At 43.4% G+C, this 22,084-nt stretch overlaps 1 protein-coding gene across 5 annotated transcripts in view; it reads right to left on the bottom strand.

Annotated features, from left to right (window-relative positions):
- Positions 1-22,084, bottom strand: part of LOC124556796 (formin-binding protein 1-like) — a 358,048-nt gene that overhangs the window by 142,998 nt on the left and 192,966 nt on the right. For all 5 annotated transcript variants that reach the window (XM_047130811.1, XM_047130808.1, XM_047130809.1 and 2 more), the window contains exon 3: positions 9,607-9,657. In XM_047130811.1, coding sequence (XP_046986767.1) covers positions 9,607-9,657 — 51 coding nt within the window. The remainder of the gene's footprint in view (positions 1-9,606; positions 9,658-22,084) is intronic.

Below are 22,084 nucleotides of genomic sequence, written 5' to 3'. Positions count from 1 at the left end.
ATAGAATAGCTAAGTCTCAGGATAAAATTAAAACCATATGGTCAGTCGTAAAGGAAGTGGCTGGTCTGCAGAGACAGGTCGAGAATATAGAATCAGTGCGTAGTGGGGATGTCCGTGTTACTGATAAGTCGCATATATGTACAGTATTTAATAATCACTTTCTGAATATAGCAGGTGAACTAAATAGAAACCTAGTCCCAACATGGAATCATATAGCGCTCTTAGAAAAAAGTGTTCCGAGACTGTTACCTGAAATGCTCCTCCATGATACTGACAAGAGGGAGATTGAGTTAATAATTAAATCACTAAAGACCAAGAACTCTCATGGATATGACGGGGTATCTAGCAGAATACTGAAGTATTGTTCCACGTATGTTAGCTCAGTACTTAGCCATATCTGTAACTTTTCCTTTAGGAGTGGTCGGTTTCCTGACCGATTAAAGTACTCGGTAGTGAAGCCACTTTATAAAAAGGGAGACAGGGATAATGTTGACAATTATAGACCTATTTCTATGCCATCGGTGTTTGCTAAAGTTATTGAGAGGGTTGTATATACAAGGTTACTGCAGCATTTAAATTCACATAATTTGCTGTCAAATGTACAGTTTGGTTTTAGAAATGGCTTAACAACTGAAAATGCTATAGTCTCTTTTCTCTGTGAGGTTTTGGACGGATTAAATAAAAGGTTGCGAACGTTAGGTGTTTTCTTTGATTTAACGAAGGCTTTTGACTGTGTTGACCACAAAATATTACTGCAGAAGTTGGAACATTATGGAGTAAGGGGAGTAGCTTACAATTGGTTCGCCTCCTACTTTAAGAACAGAAAGCAGAAGGTAATCCTCCGCAATATTGAGAGTGGTAATGATGTTCAGTCCCAATGGGGCACTGTTAAATGGGGCGTTCCCCAAGGGTCGGTGCTGGGGCCACTGCTGTTCCTTATTTATGTAAATGATATGCCTTCTAGTATCACAGGTGATTCAAAAATATTTCTGTTTGCTGATGACACCACCTTGGTAGTGAAGGATCTTGTGTGTAATATTGAAACATTATCAAATAATGTAGTTCATGATATAAGTTCGTGGCTTGTGGAAAATAATTTGATGCTAAATCACAGTAAGACTCAGTTTTTACAGTTTCTAACCCACAATTCAACAAGAACTGACATTTTAATCAGACAGGATGGGCATGTTATAAGCGAGACGGAACAGTTCAAGTTCCTAGGCGTACAGATAGATAGTAAGCTGTTGTGGAAAGCCCATGTTCAGGATCTTGTTCAGAAACTAAATGCCGCTTTATTTACCATTAGAACAGTATCTGAAATAAGTGACATTTCAACACGAAAAGTAGTATACTTCGCATATTTTCATACACTTATGTCATATGGTATTATTTTTTGGGGTAATTCTTCTGATTCAAAAAGGGTATTTTTGGCTCAAAAACGGGCTGTTCGAGCTATGTATGGTGTAAGTTCGAAAACCTCTTGTCGACCCCTATTCAATAGTCTGGGAATTTTGACATTGCCCTCACAGTATGTATTTTCTTTAATGTCGTTTGTTGTTAGCAATATTAGCTTATTCCCAAGAGTTAGCAGCTTTCACTCAGTTAATACTAGGCAGAAATCAAATCTGCATATGGAATGCACTTCCTTGACTCTTGTGCAGAAAGGAGTGCAGTATTCTGCTGCATCCATTTTCAATAAGCTACCACAAGAACTCAAAAATCTTAGCAGTAGCCCAAACACTTTTAAGTCTAAACTGAAGAGTTTCCTCATGGCTCACTCCTTCTATTCTGTCGAGGAGCTCCTGGAAGAGATACAAAATTAAGCAAATTCCAGTGTACATTTTTGATTTTCTTTATTTAAACTAACGACTTGTCGCCTGAATATGTTTCTTATATTTCATTTTATCTGTTTCTACAATCGTGTTATAATTTCATGTATTGACTCGTTCCATGACCATGGAGACTTCTCCTAAATGTGGTCCCACGGAACAATAAATAAATAAATAAATAAAAATAAATAAAAATGTTTTGAAAGAGAGAAAAGCGTGTGCAAAGTTTGTTCCGCACACTGTAACTCCCGAACAAAAAGAACGACGCCTGGACGCCTACCACGTCTTGACTGAAATGCAAAACGCGGAAAATGCTTTTCGGTAAATTAAAAAGATAAAACGCTTGGTTGATGAGACTCTGTGCTATCAATACCAATGTGCGATAAAAAAAGAAAGTGGAGATATTCGCATGAGGTCAACGACTTGACGACAAACCGACTCTCAAGCCAATGAGACGCGCGAGCTGATCATCGTCAGCATCTACATGCCTACTCAGTAATTCACAATTAAGTGACTGGCAGAGGATTCATTGAATCACCTTCAGACTATTTCCCTACCGTTCCACCCTCGAACAGCGTGTGGAAAAAACGAACACTTAAATCTTTCCGTACGAGCTCAGAGTTCTCTTATTTTATTATGATCTACATCTACATCCATACTCCGCAAGCCACCTGACGGCGTGTGGCGGAGGGTACCTTGAGTACCTGTATCGGTTCTCCCTTCTATTCCAGTCTCGTATTGTTCGAGGAAAGAAAGATTGTCGGTATGCCTCTGTGTGGGCTCTAATGTCTCTGATTTTATCCTCATGGTCTCTTCGCGAGATATACGTAGGAGGGAACAATATACTGCTTGACTCCTCGGGCCGGCAGTGGTGGCCGAGTGGTTCTAGCCGCCTCAGTCCGGAACCGCGCGACTGCTACGGTCGCAGGTTCGAATCCTGCCTCGGGCATGGGTGTGTGTGACGTCCTTAGGTTTGTTAGGTTTAATTACTAGGGGACTTACAAAAAGAAAAGTGATACTGGCGATCCCCCATGAAGTGTTACAGACCCTCTGCTGTTCCTAATCTATATGAACGATTCGGGAGACAATCTGAGCAGTCTTTTTACACTGTTGACAGATGACACTGTCATTTGTAGTGTAGCAGAGTCATAAGAAGATCAAAACCAACTACAAAATTACGGACGAAATATCTGTATGGTGTGAAAAGTGCCAATTGACTCTAAATACGGAAAAGTGTGGAGTCATCCATAGGAGTACTACAAGTAATCCGTTAAATTTTCGTTACACGAAAAACCACACAATTCTAAAGTCTGCCAATTCAACTAAATACTTGGCGATTACAGTTACCAATAACTTAATCACATAGATAATGTTGTGGAGAAGGCTAATCAAAATACAGTGATTTACTGACGGAACACTTGGAAGTTGCTACAGGTCTAATAAAGAGGTCGCCTAGACTACGCCTGTTCGACCTCTGCTGGAGTATTGCCGTGCTGTATGGGATCATTACAGATGGGATTGACAGAGGACGCCGAAGTAGTCCAAAAGAACGGCAGCTCGTTTTGTATTATCCGTGATACTTTCTGTCCTATTTCCCGATATGATAAGCCAGTTGAGGTGGTACTCATTAAAAAAAAATGGCGTTTTTCGTTATGGCGAAATCTTCTCGCGAAACTTCGATGACCAACTTTCTCCTCTGAATGCGAAAATATTTTATTGACTCCAACCTACATAGCAAGGAATGATGATCATAATAAAATAAGAGAAATCAGAGCTCGTACACAAAGATTTAAGTGTTCATTTTCCCCAAACGCTATTCGAGAGAGGAAGGATAGAGAAACAGTCTGAGGGTGGTTCCATGAACCCTCTCCCAGGCATGTAATTATGAAAATGCAGGGTAGTCATGTAGACGGTGTAATTCTGTACATACAGAAAGATTATGCAGCGAGTTTCTCATCCAGAACCGGCATTTTAAAGATGGTTCTTGGTGAGCGGTTTATGTTACGCCTCGTTAAGAAGAAGACACGCCTGCCAGAACGTGTCGCATTTCGACAAAGGCAGGTCAGTGACTATTCGAGAGTGTGGTTGTACTGTACACCCACAATAAGTAATATTTCGTTATTTGCTGTTTTTCCTGGAGTTGCAATTCTAATGACCAGCTATGTATATTTGTATTACACGACACAGAAAAATCAAATTAAATAAAAATACGACTGTAATGGAATGTCTAATCAGTGATATTGCAGGAAACAAAAATTCCCGGATGTACCGGTTTAATATACACTTTTTCCCGGCTGAAAATAAACTTTTTGCGTGTCAAGTGACAGAATACTTTCTCTCGGAACAATGGTTAAGGTTTTATACACCGGCGTTGAACTTCCCGCCACATTAGAAAACGAACCCCCCCCCCCCCCCCCCCAAGAAAAGAAACGCGCTTTAGAAAGATCTTTGATGTGCAGCAGTATGTACGCTTGTATTTTCATATCACCAAAGTATATAGTTGAATTCCACCAAACGTAGCACGTAAGTTTCCGAAGCACTGAAATCGAGATTGCGATCCGCTTTAGTAAGCCAGTCATAGCTGATGTCATGTGATCTCGTCAGCCGATGATAGCAGATATTCATGGCATAAGACACGTGACATAGCCAATAGCAACCAACATCACTGTTCCGTAGCGTGAACACACAAATAGGAAAAGTTAATGGATTAAATTAATATACATAGTGTAGCTAAAAGATAAGCTACACTTTCACGTATAATATTGGTCTTTTTTGCACGTGTTACACTTTAATATACATCATACAAATATACCAGTAAAATTTTAAATAACACAAACTTCTGTGTTCGAAATTCTTCCAAGTGGTTGGCCCTCAGAGTGTTAGGCTTTAAATGAGAATCAAACGCTCTGTGATTTAAGAAATTCAAAGCATATTCCTACACGTAACGTAATTCATCTTGCGTAAAATGAGATTTACTTTGAAAATAACGCTTTTCAACCACCATTCGCAATATTTTCCCGTGACCTGTTAGAATTCGTTCCAGCAGTTGTCACAGCGCGCCAGAAAACTGCGTTAGCGCGCGTGCGCAGCTACGATGACGTCGGAAGCCCACATGTTTTTACCTACATAGCATTAAGAGCTCTTACATATGTCGTAAACGAAACAGAACATCAGAGAGTACTCAAAGATCATCGGAATCTATTAAAACAGACTAGACTGCATAATTCGGCTGAAAGTATACATTCGTATGTCCAGATTCAAAAAGACGTAAGCCCCAACCCGATATTAAGCTTTTCATTGTGGTTTTCTTCGAGTAACAGTACTATATAATGTTTGGTTCTTTATGGCATAACGTCATACGTGCCAGGAGATAAAAATGGACACTTGTAATTCAGCAAACAGTTGGCACTAGCCAATAATGTGGAATGAAACACTTCGTTTCAAATAAATTGCCTGCCTCTGCGGAAAAGATTAATAAGAGCCAAATTCCTGTAGCAAATCGACAAAAATAACTTCAGTGTTCTGCAACGCAATTAATGACTGACTGCCAAAAACCTGGAAATAAAATCAGGAAACTAAATCTAACAACGTATTTTAGGCTTCCATAATTATGCGAAAGTATTTTAATTCACTTTCTAGCTCTCGGCCACAGAAATCCGTTTTGTTTTCATTTGGTGTGGGAGTTGCAAACGAAGAAGAAACAGCAAAATCTCTAAACCTAAACACGGGTTACGTGGAGATTACCACCCTCTCTACTGCAACTTAGACTGCTCTGCCCATGCGCGAATCTGGCAGCTTGGGCTCGCCAGAAGAACTTTTCCGGCTAGTGTCTGGCTGCTTGTTGCTACTGCTGATACAGCTAACAGCCGTAATTCAAGTAGCCGTAAGCGGACGCAGGTACTGCTCATACGCGACTCAACTGCACACGCGCACGAGCCCGCTGGCAACTGCTCAAACGAACCTAATGTAAACCGTTGTGACGTCACGGTCATCGGAATCAGTTTGCTGTAATCAAGTATTGCATAGTCTTCGTCCTAAAGCCTTTGACACATTTTGGTGTTAGCAGACGCTTGTGTGTGCACTGTATTTTAATGTTTGAAATAGCGCATTTCCTTTGCAAGTAAAATTTATTTTGGTTTTCTTACCCTCGTTTATGTTTTATTGTTGCAGTATTATTTTGCAGTAGAGAGCTAAAGTAAAATTCTTTCTTAGATTATCAGTTCTTACCAGTCAAAATTACAAAAATTTAACTGAAAACTAACACAATGAGAAATTCCGGGTTTTCCCGGATGAAAAAATGTTCGTGTTTTTCCCGAATTTCCCGGTTCGGTTGTCGCGGGGCGTATACACCCTGAGAAATGTTGAGTGACACTGACCTAATTAACACGCTAAGCTGCCGTCGCAGCCTCCCGAGATACACCCGATTCAACACTTTACCGGGAGTCACTGTGTAGTGCCTGCGTAGTGAACGTCGCAAACAAAGATGTTTAATTTTCGCTGTTGTCCGAGTGTTTAAGCAATTACGCGACTACTCTCTCCGTGAGCGGCTATGCTGCTATTCCGGTCGGCTGGCCTCTAGTGCGGGCTGGAATGCCTCGAAAGTAGGGCCGCAGCGAAAGTCACCGTCATGTCCGAATGCGACATTAAATTCCAAGCGGCGTATGTGAGTTCCTGTCAGCCATCCGCGACACGGCATCACGAAGTCAAAGAGGAAGCACTTACCACTCTAATGGCACTCTGTACACAATAGCTTCCCGAAGGTGACCGGACATTTCTTGCTTGCAAATACACTAGCGTGCAAAACTTAAGGGGGAAAAAAAAAATTGTCGCATGGTGTGCCCCTGCCAACTAACATACCTCGACGAAACTGAGATTATCCATAGAAATAATTGCTACAGTATTGTAAAGCTAACTCCGCGATTCATAATTGACCCCTGGACATTACAAAAGGCGGGACATGGTTCTTAATAGGGTGTGTGATCGAGGACCACAGTGCATGCTCTGCAAAGTGTTCCCATTCTGGCCACGAGGTTATTACGGAGTTCTTGTTGTAGGGTGTTCCAGTCCTCTGATGGATGGTCGTTGGCGCATGTGGAGCTGTTGCAATACGTCTCTCCAACGCATCCTGTACATGCTCGATGGAATTTAAATCGGGGGTAACGGACTGGCCAGCCCATTCGCCGAATATCCTCTCGCTCCCAGAGTTCCTCAACCTGCACTGAACGATACGGTCGCGTTCTGTCATCTATAAAAATGAAGTCGGAACCGAATGCACCCCTGAAAATATGCACATGGGAAAGGAGTACGGTGTCAAATGGTTCAAATGGCTCTGAGCACTATGGGACTTAACATCTTCATTCATCAGCCCCTACAACTTAGAACTACTTAAACCTAACTAGCCTAAGGACATCACACACATCCATGCCCGAGACAGGATTCGAACCTGCGACCGTAGCGGTAGCGCGGTTCCAGACTGTAGTGCCTAGAACCGCTCGGCCACTCGGGCCGCCAAGTACGGTGTCAGAATGACGTTGACCAGTGAGTGTACCATGTTCAAAGACTTGGAGGTCACGGCGCCCATGCAACATTTTGCCTCCCCACAAAAGACCTGGACCACCGAAACGATCATGTTCGAAAATTTTCCTTGGTGTATTAAGTTTTCCCACCTCTCGCCATATGAAGGTACGTCCAGAATCCCTACCCTGCTCTCACCCAAGAAGAGCTCGCAACCCCTCTCCTCGTTGGTCCAGTCCTAGCCTCTTCGCACCATCGCAATAGATGCCGCCGAAGAGCGGGTGTCAACGGAACGCAACATACTGGCAGGCGGACAAAGAGAATGCCTCTACGCAGTCGCCGTGTCACTGTGGACCGTGAGAATGCGTGCTTTGTACTCCTGTTAAATGTTGCTGCAACTACATGCGCTGTTTGACGTGGGTCCCCTTTTGACTGTTGCACAATGTAGCGGTCACCTGCTGCTGTGGTTGAACGTGGTCGAACACCTCCACGGGGCAGCACTGCCCGTGGTTCGAAACGCTCTCTGCTTCATATTTCTCAATGATTCTTCTCCGTGTGAAGTCATCCAAAGGTCTCCGACCCACGTTGTAACGAAGACCACCACCACCACCACCGCCGCGCATCCAAGCTACTCGCTGATCGACAAACACTGTCTTTCAGCGCTCCACCCACTGCCTCGTGTTGCGGGGCCAGCCCCATTTGGCGCTATAGTCACACTGAACTCACGTCATGTGACGTACATCTTTCTGTGCACAACTGGAAAACATCTGGCAACCTGTACTTTCATTCATTTCCACTGAATTATCTGTCTCGTCCTTAAGTTTCACAGAACAGTGTACCATGCCTGATAGAGTGTTTCTTGTTGTTTCCCCAACCCCGTGTACGTACTCTGGACGCTACACAAATTCTGAGACCTATTCTAGCGGCATTCCACTGATCTTTCGGAAGCGACTCTCACCTCTCGCTACAGTGAGAACAAGCTGTAACCAAATACGCGCCAGTTTAATTTCAAATCTATTTTTCTTGTTATATCTTCATTTTCCTCTCAAGTTAGCAACAGTTGGGTTCTGAAGTTTCAGGGCTGCAGAGATATCCATTTCAATATTCTGGGTGTCGCTTGTTAACTTTTATGCACTTAACAGCTAATGAACGGTTCGAGAGAGCGAAATAATGTTTCAGGAAAGTGACAGTAAACAAATAAAAAATATGATGTTCTTACATGATTAATACAACTGTTTCCGTCGAGATACTGAAGTATGAGATTTTATAAATGGCACTACGTACGTCTTAAGAATTAGTCCTAAATTTTGTTAAGAGTACAATGACCGGACGCTTGTTATGGCTTGCAGGGAAGCTTAGTGCAAATGTTTCCCTGAGAACTTTTCCTAGTGTCATATCACTATACTCCAAATTTTAAGTGCCAAATTCCGAGTGCCCATAAAAAAAGTACACAGTTACATTTGAAAAAAAAAAAACTATATTTGCTTAGATACCACAGGAAAACAAAATGTTATGAGCAATGACCTTGAAACCTGTTACTCTACGGGTCTCCAGTCGCACCTGCGAAATTTAGTTGGCAGAGCACTTGGCCGTGAAAGGAGAAGGTCCTAAATTTCAGTCACAATCCGACCCACAGCTTTAATCTGCCATGAAGTTTCAACTTTAAAATACTCTGTCCTTTCAGTACTGTAACTTATCAGAAGTTTTGTTTCTATATCTTCAACTGTTTGTGAAATGAGACGACAGATTACTCCTAGCGCAGTTTACGCAGCTGTTAAGTATTTGAGACCAGATATAAATGCTTTTTGCGGAATGTTGGGAAGCAAGTTCGAGCATCAGGTCTGCACATCGTTGGTGGTTATTAAATACTTCAGCTGCTCAACTTAGGTGGGACGCCCCATTGTTATATCCGTGATTCAAATTTTTTTTCGCGGTATGAGGATCCATTTCACGCGTATTAACAATTTAAGGATATAGTATCTACGTGCACTCTTGAGATTTAAATTGTAATTTAGTGTCCGTTCGAGAGCACAGTCAACAGTATTGACTTAAATGGGCAAAGATAAGAAAAGAAGTCGGCACTCGCCATGATGAAAAAACTTATCTTACACACTCCGAAAGTAGATTACTGATGACATCAAGGCGCTGACATTCGGAAGGGGGGGGGGGGCGGGGCGGGGGAGGTGGAGAGAGAGAGAGAGAGAGAGAGAGAGAGAGAGAGAGAGAGAGAGAGAGAGAGAGAGAGAATGTAAATAGTACTTACTGATAGTCTTCTTCATCTTTCTTCTTAGGTTGATAGTTTTTCACTAGCCTCCTGTAACAGAAAGTGATCACGTAAGTTTATACTCTCATTTATATTCCATACAACTACAATACCTAGCTAAAGGCATTAAAAAAGAAAGGCTCCTAAGGACGAGAAGTGCCACCGCATTTTAAATTCGCAATTGAATTAAACTTCAACGGCCCTTCAAGTGCGAGTTCACTCATTAATACATAACATACAGTGACATGTTTGTTGAAAGTAGCCTGCAGTTGCCCGATTAAAGAGAACAGTCAAAAAGCGTTATAATGATGTTACTTTATTTAGTACGTTTATTCCAGTTCTTTCCTCGATTCCAATACTAGACGAGGTCAGCGGAGAGCAGGACACAGAGTCTGCAGGCTGATCTTTCAGCTGCATCAACAGCAAGTTGTGTGTGACCGCAAGTGTTCTTCCCTCCACTAGTCGTGCGCATGTGCCACGAGGTGGGTGACTCAGAGATGAGTCTGCTCCTAACGGTCTAGTTTGCTTGCGCAGTAACAAGAAAAACAAACTGGCGCAAATCTTAGAGCACGAAGAAACTTGCACCCAAGATTCTTAAGCGCAGATGATAAAGAAACCCAATCTGCGAGCAACGCTCGCCATGAAACTATGCTAGACTTTCTACACTCTCCAGTCACATTAATGTCCCCAATCGTCAAAAGAGCGAATAACCACATTATGCAGCGCAGACCGGTGCGAGACGTGCAGGAAGAGTGTCGATGAGGTTCTCGAAGGTGCCGACAGGAATATAGTGCCATACCGACTCCAATGCCGTGGCCAGCTGCATGGGGTTCCTCGGTTGAGGATCGATGACGCGTACAGCGCGATCGATTGGGTTTATACCTGGCGAGTTTGGTGGCCAGGGGTACGGTAAACTACTCCTTGTGCTCTTCGAACCACACACGTACACTCCAAGCTGTGTGATGGGTTGCATTGTCCTGCTGGTAGATGCCATCGTGGCGAGGAAAACAAACCGCATATAGGGACGAACATTGACCCTACAGACAGATGTTTACTTGTGCTGACCCTCTGTGCCTTCCTGAATGACGAGATCACCCAGAGAAAGCCACGAAAACATTCCCCGGACCATGAAGTTCCCTCATCCGGCCGACGATTGTTTCAGGATGTTTGCCTTCAACCGTTTCGCGTCGGATACGCCAATGGCCATCTGTCCGACGGAGCATAAAACGTGATTCATCCGGAAAGACAACCTATCGCCACACAGTGCACGTGCAGTTGAGTACTGGCGTGAAAATCCAGCCTTTGTCGCCGATGACCAGCAGTCAGAATGTGTGCATCAACCAGGCGTCCGCTGCGGAGGTCCATATGGAGCAACGTTCGCTGAACGGTCGTTGAGGAGACATTGTTGGTAGCCCCTTTGTTCATCTGGACCGTCAGTTGCTGAACAGTTACACGTCTAGCCGCCTGTACACACCTCCGCAGCCGTCACTCATCACTGTGGTGCACCACAGTTGCCTCCGAACCGGTTTTGGATATTTCCATTTTGTCATGCACGGTATGCTTTAACCACGGCGGCACGTGAATAGTTTACAAATTTAGTCGTTTCGGAAAAGCTTCCATCCTTGGCCCGAAAGCCAAGACCATGCCCTTTTGGACGTCACATAAACCGCTCCGTTTCCGCATTGCGACTGCACAGTTTTCCGCGTCCCCCGACACGCTTTATATACCTTCCACTGCCAGTGCTGCCACCTGCAGTCTGTGAACGGGAATTGCACGTTGACGTCGAACACAGGCGGTGGTCACATTAACGTGACTGGACCGTGTACAATCCAATAGAACCTTCCTAAGTAGAGCACTCAACTATTCGGAAGTTGCTTTCACCACCACCATACGATGATAGATGATTGTTTCGAGAACTAAGGCCTACACTACGCTTGTCCGTCCTCTTCTGGAGTACTGCTGCGCAGTGTGTGATCCTAGCCAGGTAAGATTAACGGAGTACATCGAGAAAGTTCAAAGAAGAGCAGCACGTTTTGTATTATCGAGAAATAGGGGACATTATACAGGATTTGTGGTAGACACCATTAAAACACATGCATTTTTCGTTGCGGCGGTATCTTTCCACGAAATTTGAATCAACAACTTTCTCCTCAGAATGCGAAAATATTTTGTTGCCGCCGACCTGCACAGGGAGAAACGATCGTCATAATAAAATAACAAATCAGAGCTCGCACGGAAAGACATCGATCTTCATTTTTTCTGCGTGCTGTTCGAGACTGGAGTAATAAGGAATTATTTTTAAGGTAGTTCGGTGACCCCTGTCCCGATCACTTACGGTGAGTTAAAGAGTATCCATGCAGACGTAGATGAATGTAAACATGTGCAGACGCGGCGCGGGGTAACTGTGCGGTCTGGGGCGCCTTGTCACGGTTCGCGCGGCTGCTCCCGTAAGAGGTTCGAGTCCTCCCTCGGGCATGAGTGTGTGTGTGTTGTTTTTAGCGTAAGTTAGATTAAGTAGTGTGTAAGCTTAGGGACCGATGACCTCAGCAGTTTGGTCCCATAGGACTTTACCACAAATTTCCATTTTTCCATGTGCAGACTCTAAAGGTTACTCCTTTGTTGGCAACCACAATTAGCTGAACATATTTGGAAAACACGAATCTAAAGCTTCAGCCTGATTTGTTTTGTGTCAAAAACCTCGTTTACGACGTTTTCGCATATGGTGCGATAACACGTGTGCAGTCAACTGCTAGTCCACTTTCACAGAGCTATTTCTTTTTAAAATCAAAATTGACACAGTGGAAATGTCGTCAAGACATAAAACTAGTATTAAAGACACACACACACACACACACACACACACACACACACACACACACACACACACACAGGATGCTCCAAGAGGAATGGTCAGTATTCGGGAACAGGACAGAAATATGGACTCTAGAATGGATACAAGAGCTACGAGTATTACTTCATCTTCGCTACTGTGAAACATCTCTTCTACTGAAGAACTGCCCAGAGCTCTTGAGGTACGCAAGTTAGAGCCCATGTTTACGGAACTTTTTTGCTTCGAATGATCGTTTCTGTCATATCCCGTAATATTGACCATTCCTCCTTGGACACACTGTACAGAGGAGAAAAACAACCTGATGAGGTCAGACTGGGGCAGATCGAAACGATCAAAATTTGCCATTCAACCATACGCCCGAACGCAGCGTTGTGGAGCTGTACCCACAGAACACCAGTCAGTGGCGAACTCGCGGAAGCCAACACTCTTGAATATCTGGTCACAAGAATTTTTGAGGCCGCGGCAATCATTCCTAACATGCACGATGTTGTCGAGAGGGTGCGCCAATGATATCTTCGCCGACGTCAGCTTTGGAGCCAGGAACTTTGAACATTGGCTGTAAAAATGTTATTTGAAAACTATGAAATCTGTTTAAACAATTTATGTTCCACCAGTCTTGGTGGTGGTGGTGGTGGTGTGATGATGATGATGATGATGATGATGATGATGGGTTTAAAGAGACTAATCATCTAAGGTTATCAGAATACTATTCAGTATTCCACGACGGAATCTGTGCACCCCATCTGTCTACGTCTGGAGTAAATCTCATGTGCAAGTATGAGAACATTTTCCACACGTTGGCGCAGCGCGTATTTGAGGCGGGACGTGGGTAGCGGCTCGGTATTTACCTAGTGGGATGTGGGAAACCACATCCAGGCTTACGTGCTCACTAGCTCTCGTCGCTAACCCGCAAGGCGGATTCGATCCGCGTCAGGCTCACTATCCCCCGTCCCGGAAGCAGCGCGTTAACGCGCTCTGCTATCCTGGTGGAACATTTTCTTGTCATAGTTCACACTTGCTGGTCTGCTGTACTTAGAAGAATAGAAGTTCATTAATTATCTCTGTACAATCACTAAAAATTAAAAACAGTTCATTTAATTAGCAACTGAGCTCTTCAGCATAACGGGTATTAGCTGGGGAGCATGTTAGTTTAAATGCACGCTCTTTCGCGCGCTCATCGCTGAGTTATGATTGATCTTCCGAAATGGTGCAAATGGTTCAAATGGCTCTGAACACTATGGGACTTAACATCTATGATCATCAGTCCCCTAGAACTTAGAACTACTTAAAGCTAACTAACCTAAGGACATCACACAACACCCAGTCATCACGAGGCAGAGAACGAAATGGTGCATTTTCAATGTTTCGTTATCTAGTAAATTTTGCCCGATTAGACGTCTCGTACGCTGTTCTGACCTTATCAGGTTGTCCTCGCTCCACGCTAATGCCTGATCATGCAGGATGGGTGGAGGTCACGTGCCTCTCATATTTATAAGCAATAGACAATGGGGAAAGAAAGGGAAGGGATGGATGGAAATAGGTGACTTCCAGCCGCACAGGGAATTGTGCTACTGCAATAGCGAAAGCTGAAAACTCGTGCCGGACCGGGTCTCGAACCCGGATTTACCGCTTCTCATGAGCGATTCCCTAACCTCTTCGGCCATCCGGACACGGTACCTGACCTACTCAAATTTTCAGCTTAACGCACGCTGCAAGGCAGCGTCCACCGACCATTAACCCCTACTGACTTCCGTAGGTGTTCGGACGATACTAGTGCACCCGCACGGAAACCGACATCAATGTGCCGTCGATCTCTTACAGAAACGTATATATTTGAGTGGTGTCTGTTCTGTTGGACATGCCCGACACAACAGAAACCACTCAAATACATACACCCACTCATCGTTACTGAAGGCAGACGCTGATATCTGAATCGCACAAGGTTATGGAGAAGCAGTTAACAATGAGCTTTAGAGGGGGTGGTGAATGAACAGTGGCAAGAAGACAGCGTGAACATTTAAGCAGTACTTATACAGGACTGCCGAACGCAGGGGAGTGGGAAGCTGTCATCTTCCTAATGACAGCTACATGACTCCGCAGAATAATAATGACATTCCACTGCGAACAGATACGTTCCGAATCCTTAGTTAATGATTAACGACAGCTCGTTACATTCGCCAACAATGGAGCGGACACAGTTAAACATTTAGCTCGTACCCGCTCTGTATGTCAAAATGACCTTAGGTTACGAAAACAGCACGTGGTCACGGTGAGGAGTATCACCCACGCCTGAATCCAAGCCCTGTAACTTGCCGGAGACTGTACTTGTCTTATCAAAGAAATCGGCTTCTCCTTTCGTCTGTTTAGCTCTTGAGCCTGTAACGCAAAACAGATGCGACCAGCAGTAACGTGCTGCGCAACCTCTGTTGGTCAAGGCCTGTGGTCTATCTGTGGACACACTAACAACATGCCGAATGACTATGTTTGAAAATATTGGCGATAGACTAATTTTAACACGTCGCCTATTTCACAGGCTATTATTTAGCCAAAGCTGTACTAATTTTGACAATTCTTTATTAAGGCAAAACGGTTTGCTAAAAGCAACTTCTGTCTTTAATAACCTCGCTGTCGTGGAACACTAAACAAAAGAAGAAGCAACAACATGGGAAGGAGTAAAAAAAAATTATAATTTTTCCAAGATCACAAGAAGACAGAGCAAAGAAGTCTCATTAGCTCTGAAACAAAGCGATTCTGACAAATTTTCAGTACAGTCGCACGTGGACTGCGTGGATCTGATAAGTACATGTATTCATCGGAGATTTCATCCGTGTAAGTTTACTCGCTAGCGGCCACAATACAAGCCGCGAGGCAACTGAATTATGCGTTATGCAACTGCAGAGGTCTGTAAGGAGAAAAAAAGCTAAAGCTGTGCACGGCTATAGTACGAAACCAGCGACAGGCGACTAGTGTTTCCTCGGCCGGGCAGGCAAGAAACCTTACTCGCTTCGGGACTTCCGAATGCCAGATACAAAAAACTTATAGTGAAAGCGTGGGCCGCTGGTCGCCTTTTAAGCGACACATAAATAGTGCAGTCACAGGTTAGCCACGCCTCTCCTTTTCGGCTCTAACAAAACACAGCGCTAAAAGCTTGCGACACGCGTTTTTTGGGTTTATGAAGCTCATAAACATCTTTGAAACCTAATCTCAATAAACAATCTCGTACAATTCTGTCTATATTCGGTTTATATGTACTTCATTTGATCAACTGCAACGCCCTTTTAGATTAAATGTGGTGGTGGTGGTGGTTAGTGTTTAACGTCCCGTCGACAACGAGGTCATTAGAGACGGAGCGCAAGCTCGGGTTATGGAAGGATTGGGAAGGAAATCGGCCGTGCCCTTTCAGAGGAACCATCCCGGCATTTGCCTGAAACGATTTAGGGAAATCACGGAAAACCTAAATCAGGATGGCCGGAGACGGGATTGAACCGTCGTCCTCCCGAATGCGAGTCCAGTGTGCTAACCACTGCGCCACCTCGCAGATTAAATGTACTGTTGTAAAAGCATCGTAAGTACAGCATTACCATAAATTTATCGCAAAATTCAGGCCTCTCCTGACTAATTCCGATATAAATAAACGAATGAATTTTCATACTGACCAACTCCTCTAGCAAAAAACAGTGTTTTGTGACGTCAGCCCGAGTTGCAGTCACACGCTTGCGACTGGGCATTGCGTAAGAATGCAGTTTCTCCAAGGTATTCCACGTAAGTCTGTTTCGATTATATTCCACAAGGCACTGGTACTAACTTCTGGAACACACATCGACGTTGTCGTATTCGTCGTCTACCACCATAGCCAGTCTCCTGCGTACTTTGAAAACTGCTCATTCCATTCTTCTTCATCCCCACGAAAAACTGAGTTACTGAATGTTTTTGGTACCTGGTTAGTGATGTGATGACTACCCTTTCATGGCTTTCGATTTTCCATCAGAATTAGGGGTGTAATCTGCCTGACTTTAATGGTAATATGCAGGTTGGCTTTAGCAGTAATGCGAAATTTGTTCAAGCGTTCTCCTTTGAATGACTAGTTTCAGGCTTCCACGGAAAAAGAACCATACGCAACAATTCAATACACAATGTTCATGTTTTAAAACTGAGAAATTATCATACAGTAACGTTCTCATTTTGTTGAATTTGTAGTTAACTACTTCTGTTCAGTTCTTATTCGAAACCCTGATGTAGAATGCAACCGGTATCCAAACAGAAAGAGATCGTCCAGGATTCGCTGGACAAGTAGCGATTAAAGTGCTCCCAACTGACGAAACAGTATGGCTCAACGCTATACAACTTGCCGAACTTAACAATGCCTTTGGAAATATCCGCAATCCATAGCAGTCAAGATTACCGATGATCTAAAAGGTACACCGTACGACTGTGTCTACCTTACGTCCAGTGTTGCTGTTCATAACGTACGATGGAACACGCAACTTTTGAAGACAAGAGGTATGTGCCTGAAAACACAACCTCTTTTGCTGACATTTGCGCTAATGTAGTCAAACGTTTGTTATAACCTGAATTGTCGGCGGCTCTAGCTCACAGTCCAATACGCATTTTAGAGCTTTATACTTAACGAACAAGGGGCTTAATTCTACACGATGCGACATAGGTTAGGCACACCAGCGACGACAGCTTCGAGTTGTACCTGTTCTCATCACCTGCTAGCCGTACAGGTAAAGTCTTATCCTTCTAGTACCAATAGTCTAAGGCATAATGATGTGAATGTTTACCTTTCACTTGACCTGCCTGTGTGCCAATCATGCAACCAACTAGACTCGATAGGTGAGAACTATGACGTTTTCTGGAAATACATTAACTAGCGGTAGCTCAAAATCACATGCAGCTCATCTTCGATTATACTTCGTGACACATACATTTCCTTCTGTCAGTTCATGGTTGCTTCAGAAATAACTAGTGACATGTGAGTAGCTGTCTACAATTTTAACTGTTAATATCTAACATTATTAGTAGACCACTGTAGAATAAGCTCTAATTCTGTTCGATGATTTCCGCATAATGATGCAATTCTTTGTACAGCACAAATTATTTTGCTTGACTTGAGACTTTTAACAGACCGCCTTCAACAACTTTCCACGAAATGTCACATTTATTTTATAGAATCGAAAAATGGATGAAAATAGTTTACTACACCAGACACCAAATTTATACTTAGGATTGACCTCATGGTTTAAAGGGCACGCGTTCGTCATTTGGTGCTATCGCATCATATCTACATAGCGACAATATTTGCATTTATTGTCTTATTTCTGTAGCTAAGTACTACTCTCTGCTGTGTTATTCAAAGACAAAGGCATCAACAAAAAAGGACTACGTGAGAACCACTGCACTCTTGGCTTTCAGAAAGAAAAAATGACCTTCTACACGTCTTACTTTCTACACAAGGAAACGACTGTGCGCCACAATGGAAGCATTTCCGATTTATACCGCATACAAGGAGAGTGGAAAAACATCATCTGGTAAGTCACAATGCAGACGGGACTGTGTTGAGAGATCGTGACGCGACGGTCACTGAAGAGGACTGTGACGAAAAATAAGAGGACGACAGCTGCATCAATCACTACAGAACTGAATGTCGCACTGTTGAACCCCGTCAGCACCGAAACAGCACGAAGAGAGCTCCACAGGTAGGGAACTACAGGGTGCGCTGGAATTCCAGGACTACTCATCAGTGATGCAAATTCCCCTAACAGGAAAACGTGGCGCCGAAGCCATAAAACCCGGACTACGGAGCAATAGAAGGAAGTCGTTTGGTTGGACGTGTCTCGTTTCACACTGTTTTCGACTTATGGCTGAGGACGTCCCAAGGGTAAAACATCGCGGAGATTCGGTGATGATTTGGGTTCAAATAGCTCTGAGCACTATGGGACTTACCATCTGAGGTCATGAGTCCCCTAGACTTAGAACTGCTTAAACCTAACTAACCTAAGGACATCACACACATCCATGCCCAAGGCAGGATTCGAAGCTGCGACCGTTGCAGTCGCAGGGTTCCGGACTGAAGCGCATAGAACCGCTCGGCCACTGCTACCGGCTGATGATTTGGGCAGACATGTCGTGGTCTCATGGTTACTCTTCAAGGTCACATTACTGCTAAGGATTTTTTGAACCCGTTGGCTGATCATGTCCTTCCCATGGTATAATACTTCTTCCCCAACGGTGATGCGGTGTTCCAAGACGACAGGGCCCTTGTCCACACAGCTCGCATCGCAAAGGATTGGTTTCGAGAGTACGGCGATAAATTTTCGCATCTCCCCTTGTCACCACAGTCACGAAATCTCAATCTTATTGAACCTTTATAGTTTACTTTGAAGAGAACGGTGCGTGATTGCTATCCACCTCCATCACCGTTGCCTGAACTTGTCACAATTTTGCAGAAAGAATGGTGTAACATTCCCCTGGAAACCATACAGGACCTGTACTTATCCATTCTGGGACAACTGAAAGCTGTTTTCAATGCTAATGGTTTTCATGCACCGTACTAGGCAAGGTAATGTGTTGTTTCTGTGGCGTTTCCATATCTATATCCACCATATTAAACAAAAACGTAAGTTTACTGTAAAATACAATCACCTGAATGGTCAACATGTTGCTAAATTTTTCATTAAGAAAGTGTATTAAAATTGGAAATTAACTGACTCACCCATATAGGGATAGATCGATATTACAAACCATACAACATGCAGATACCTAGATGACGAGGGCTTGCACAGGAAACACAAGCGAAACCATTGACATCGAACGCTCGGAACCTCATGAAACCATGCTTAGAATGATACTAGATCATTAAAAAGAACAGTGGTTTGTATGATTTCCATGCATTGTACTACAAGTGACATTGTAAGAGAGAAAAACAAATTAACAAGATATCAATAACATACGAGAGAAATTATACGTAATTCGAAGACGTCAGTGTATCATTACATTCTCAATAAACAGGGCCAAAAGCCCTCCGCTAAAAGTAATTATAATAGCGCAAAAAAACACGTCAAATGGTGCTTACATTAGTCCTCATAGTGCACATGGGGGATTTCGATGAAGTAAGTAAAACAAAGTGGAAGAGAACAATGTGCACACCTCGCTAAAGTCATGTTTCTACATTCAAATCCACTTTCGCATTGAAGCAGTGCAATATCAAAAGCCACACTAATTACATTTTAAAATGATGATATGGGTATGTCAATGTCCTAACCTACCCTTCGCGAAGCATACCGCAACATTGATCTATACTTTGGTGCACAAAACTGATTATAAATCAAGGAGTGAAATTTGATAATGAAATAACACTCGTGTGGCTTCACTTGTGGTTTGGAACATTGTAGTCTTACAAAATAAGCAATCCTCCTTATATAGCGTTTATACTGCCGAAAGAAGTAAACATCAAGAGGTTGGCGCTATAGTTGTTCTTGGTGACACTATCTACCGCTTTAACTTGCATCTAGTAGGGCACGATCTGTATTGCCTGACCAGGAATCACATAGAAATAGGATCTTTTCACTCATTACATGTTCGCCAAGGACACACGTTTCATGTGTTCTTTAGTCATTTTTTTCCATTTTTGCTTGCATCAACATAAATGTTTCGTCAACAGGCCCCTGCAAGTTTTTTTTTAATATTTGGGCCGAAAGTGCCTTGTGCCTTTTGAAAACGTATGTACAACTTGTTTGTTTGTCTGCCTGTCATTGATGAGCCACATCAACTGTGTAGGCGCGGGTAGAGCTAAATACAGACTGCGACACACTAGTTATAGGGCGCTACAGTCTGGAACCACGCGACCTCTACGGTCGCAGGTTCGAATCCTGCCTCGGACATGGATGTGTGTGGTGTCCTTACGTTAGTTAGGTATAAGTAGTTCTAAGTTCTAGGGGACTGATGACCACAGCAGTTAAGTCCCATAGTGCTCAGAGCCATTTGAACTAGTTATAGGTTTCTCTCCTCAGAGATTGTGTTGATGGTAAAGACATTTCATACATACTGAGACTGACTCTGGTCACTGTTCCAAACATTTCTTTTCTCCACATCCTGCTCTGTCATGGACATGTTCACTTCCTCTACAGACTGTTGCGCGTTCTGGCTACACCGTTATCGTCTTCTATTTCCTTACATGAGACAAATGTAGTACTATGCCTGGATGAAATGGCATATTCAGCCTTAAGACTGTCGATAAAAGGAATCGATACTTTGAAATTTTCCAAGTCAACCATTTTAGACGCTTCTAGTGCCCACATTTGCAAATGTCAATAATGAACTGCAGATCCATATGACCTTGCTCAATCAAATTGCCATATTACATGCCCTTTTATAGTCTGTAACTGGACAGTCTGTTTCCTTTGAAACTAGCTCCTACTCACCTTTTGCTAGACACATAATTTACATTTAAGCTGCAACCTGATTTACTTTTAATGCACTCATTAGTTTGCTATAGGAATTGAAGTCATCATGGTAATAGTCTTCATAAATGTTCTCTAGTACGCTGTCACGAATATCTTCTAATACACTGAGACTCGACTGCTTGGGTGGAGATAGTTCGTACTCACTTTGACTGAACTGTTTCTGTTGCTCTAGAAATGAACTTCGTGTACTACTTTAACACCCACCTTCAGGTTCAAATTCTTCCTGTCCTTCAAAATCAGTGTATCTATGCAGCGTAACGTCATTTATTTCTGTGTCATCCCCAACATATTTCTAATTATTATGTTGTATAATATATCAGCGAACCCTCTATCCTCGGCCCCGATTTCATTTCCACATTCAGTCGTCGCAAATCTGGACCACAGCCGTAGGACTAATTCTCTTCATATCACTGTAGACAGTTTACACAGTAACCTACATGCTAACACTCCAAGAGACACATTCGTACTGCAGCAACACAATTCAAGGAAGTCTAGCACTTGTTAGTGCAGCTAAGACATGCTACGGTCTGATGGCGCTGCCACTCAAGTGCGGAATTTTGCAGGTAAATGGCACAGACCACTGTTTTTATGAACAAGTGTTCGTCTAAGCAGGGTTTCGTGCAGTTCCGCGCGTTTGAGGTCAAATGTGCCCGTGTTCGTGCGGATCCAAATTAAAGTAGAAACTGATGGTGGGAAACGATTTTCGTTCGCGGGAGTGTACAGTCGCTAAGTCCTTGTCTAGGTGCAAAAACTGGTAACTTTAGTGTCCCTAAAAGTACTTCTGAAACTTTCTTCAGTTTTAGCTGTAGGTAACAGCTGCAGCGCTAGATTTTACGCCATCCGTGGTGATAAACCGAGCAGGAGGAGAGAACACAGACAACGAGGTTGGCATATTTTTAAGGAAGGTGGCACCTATCTCTCATTAGACGCCTGTTGCGACTCATTACCGGCAGATGAAGTCAGAAACCACGCGGGCACGCTATAATAAGCGGTCGAGGCCCCGAGTAGAAAGCCACAGGCGGCTTACACAGTCGGCCAGTTGTGCTCCTTCTGCACCGCAGATGGCAAGGCTAGGAACACTCCAGCCAAACGACACGTCCGAGGCTCCACGCCAGTTGTTCACAAACTTGCGTAAACTATATGCATGTTATTCTCTTTCTTA

The sequence above is a fragment of the Schistocerca americana genome, chromosome X (genome assembly GCF_021461395.2).
Source record: "Schistocerca americana isolate TAMUIC-IGC-003095 chromosome X, iqSchAmer2.1, whole genome shotgun sequence".
NCBI classification, from domain to species: Eukaryota; Metazoa; Arthropoda; class Insecta; order Orthoptera; family Acrididae; genus Schistocerca; species Schistocerca americana.
The sequence above is the reverse complement of the archived record's forward strand: the minus strand, read 5'-3'. Positions and strand labels throughout refer to the sequence as shown.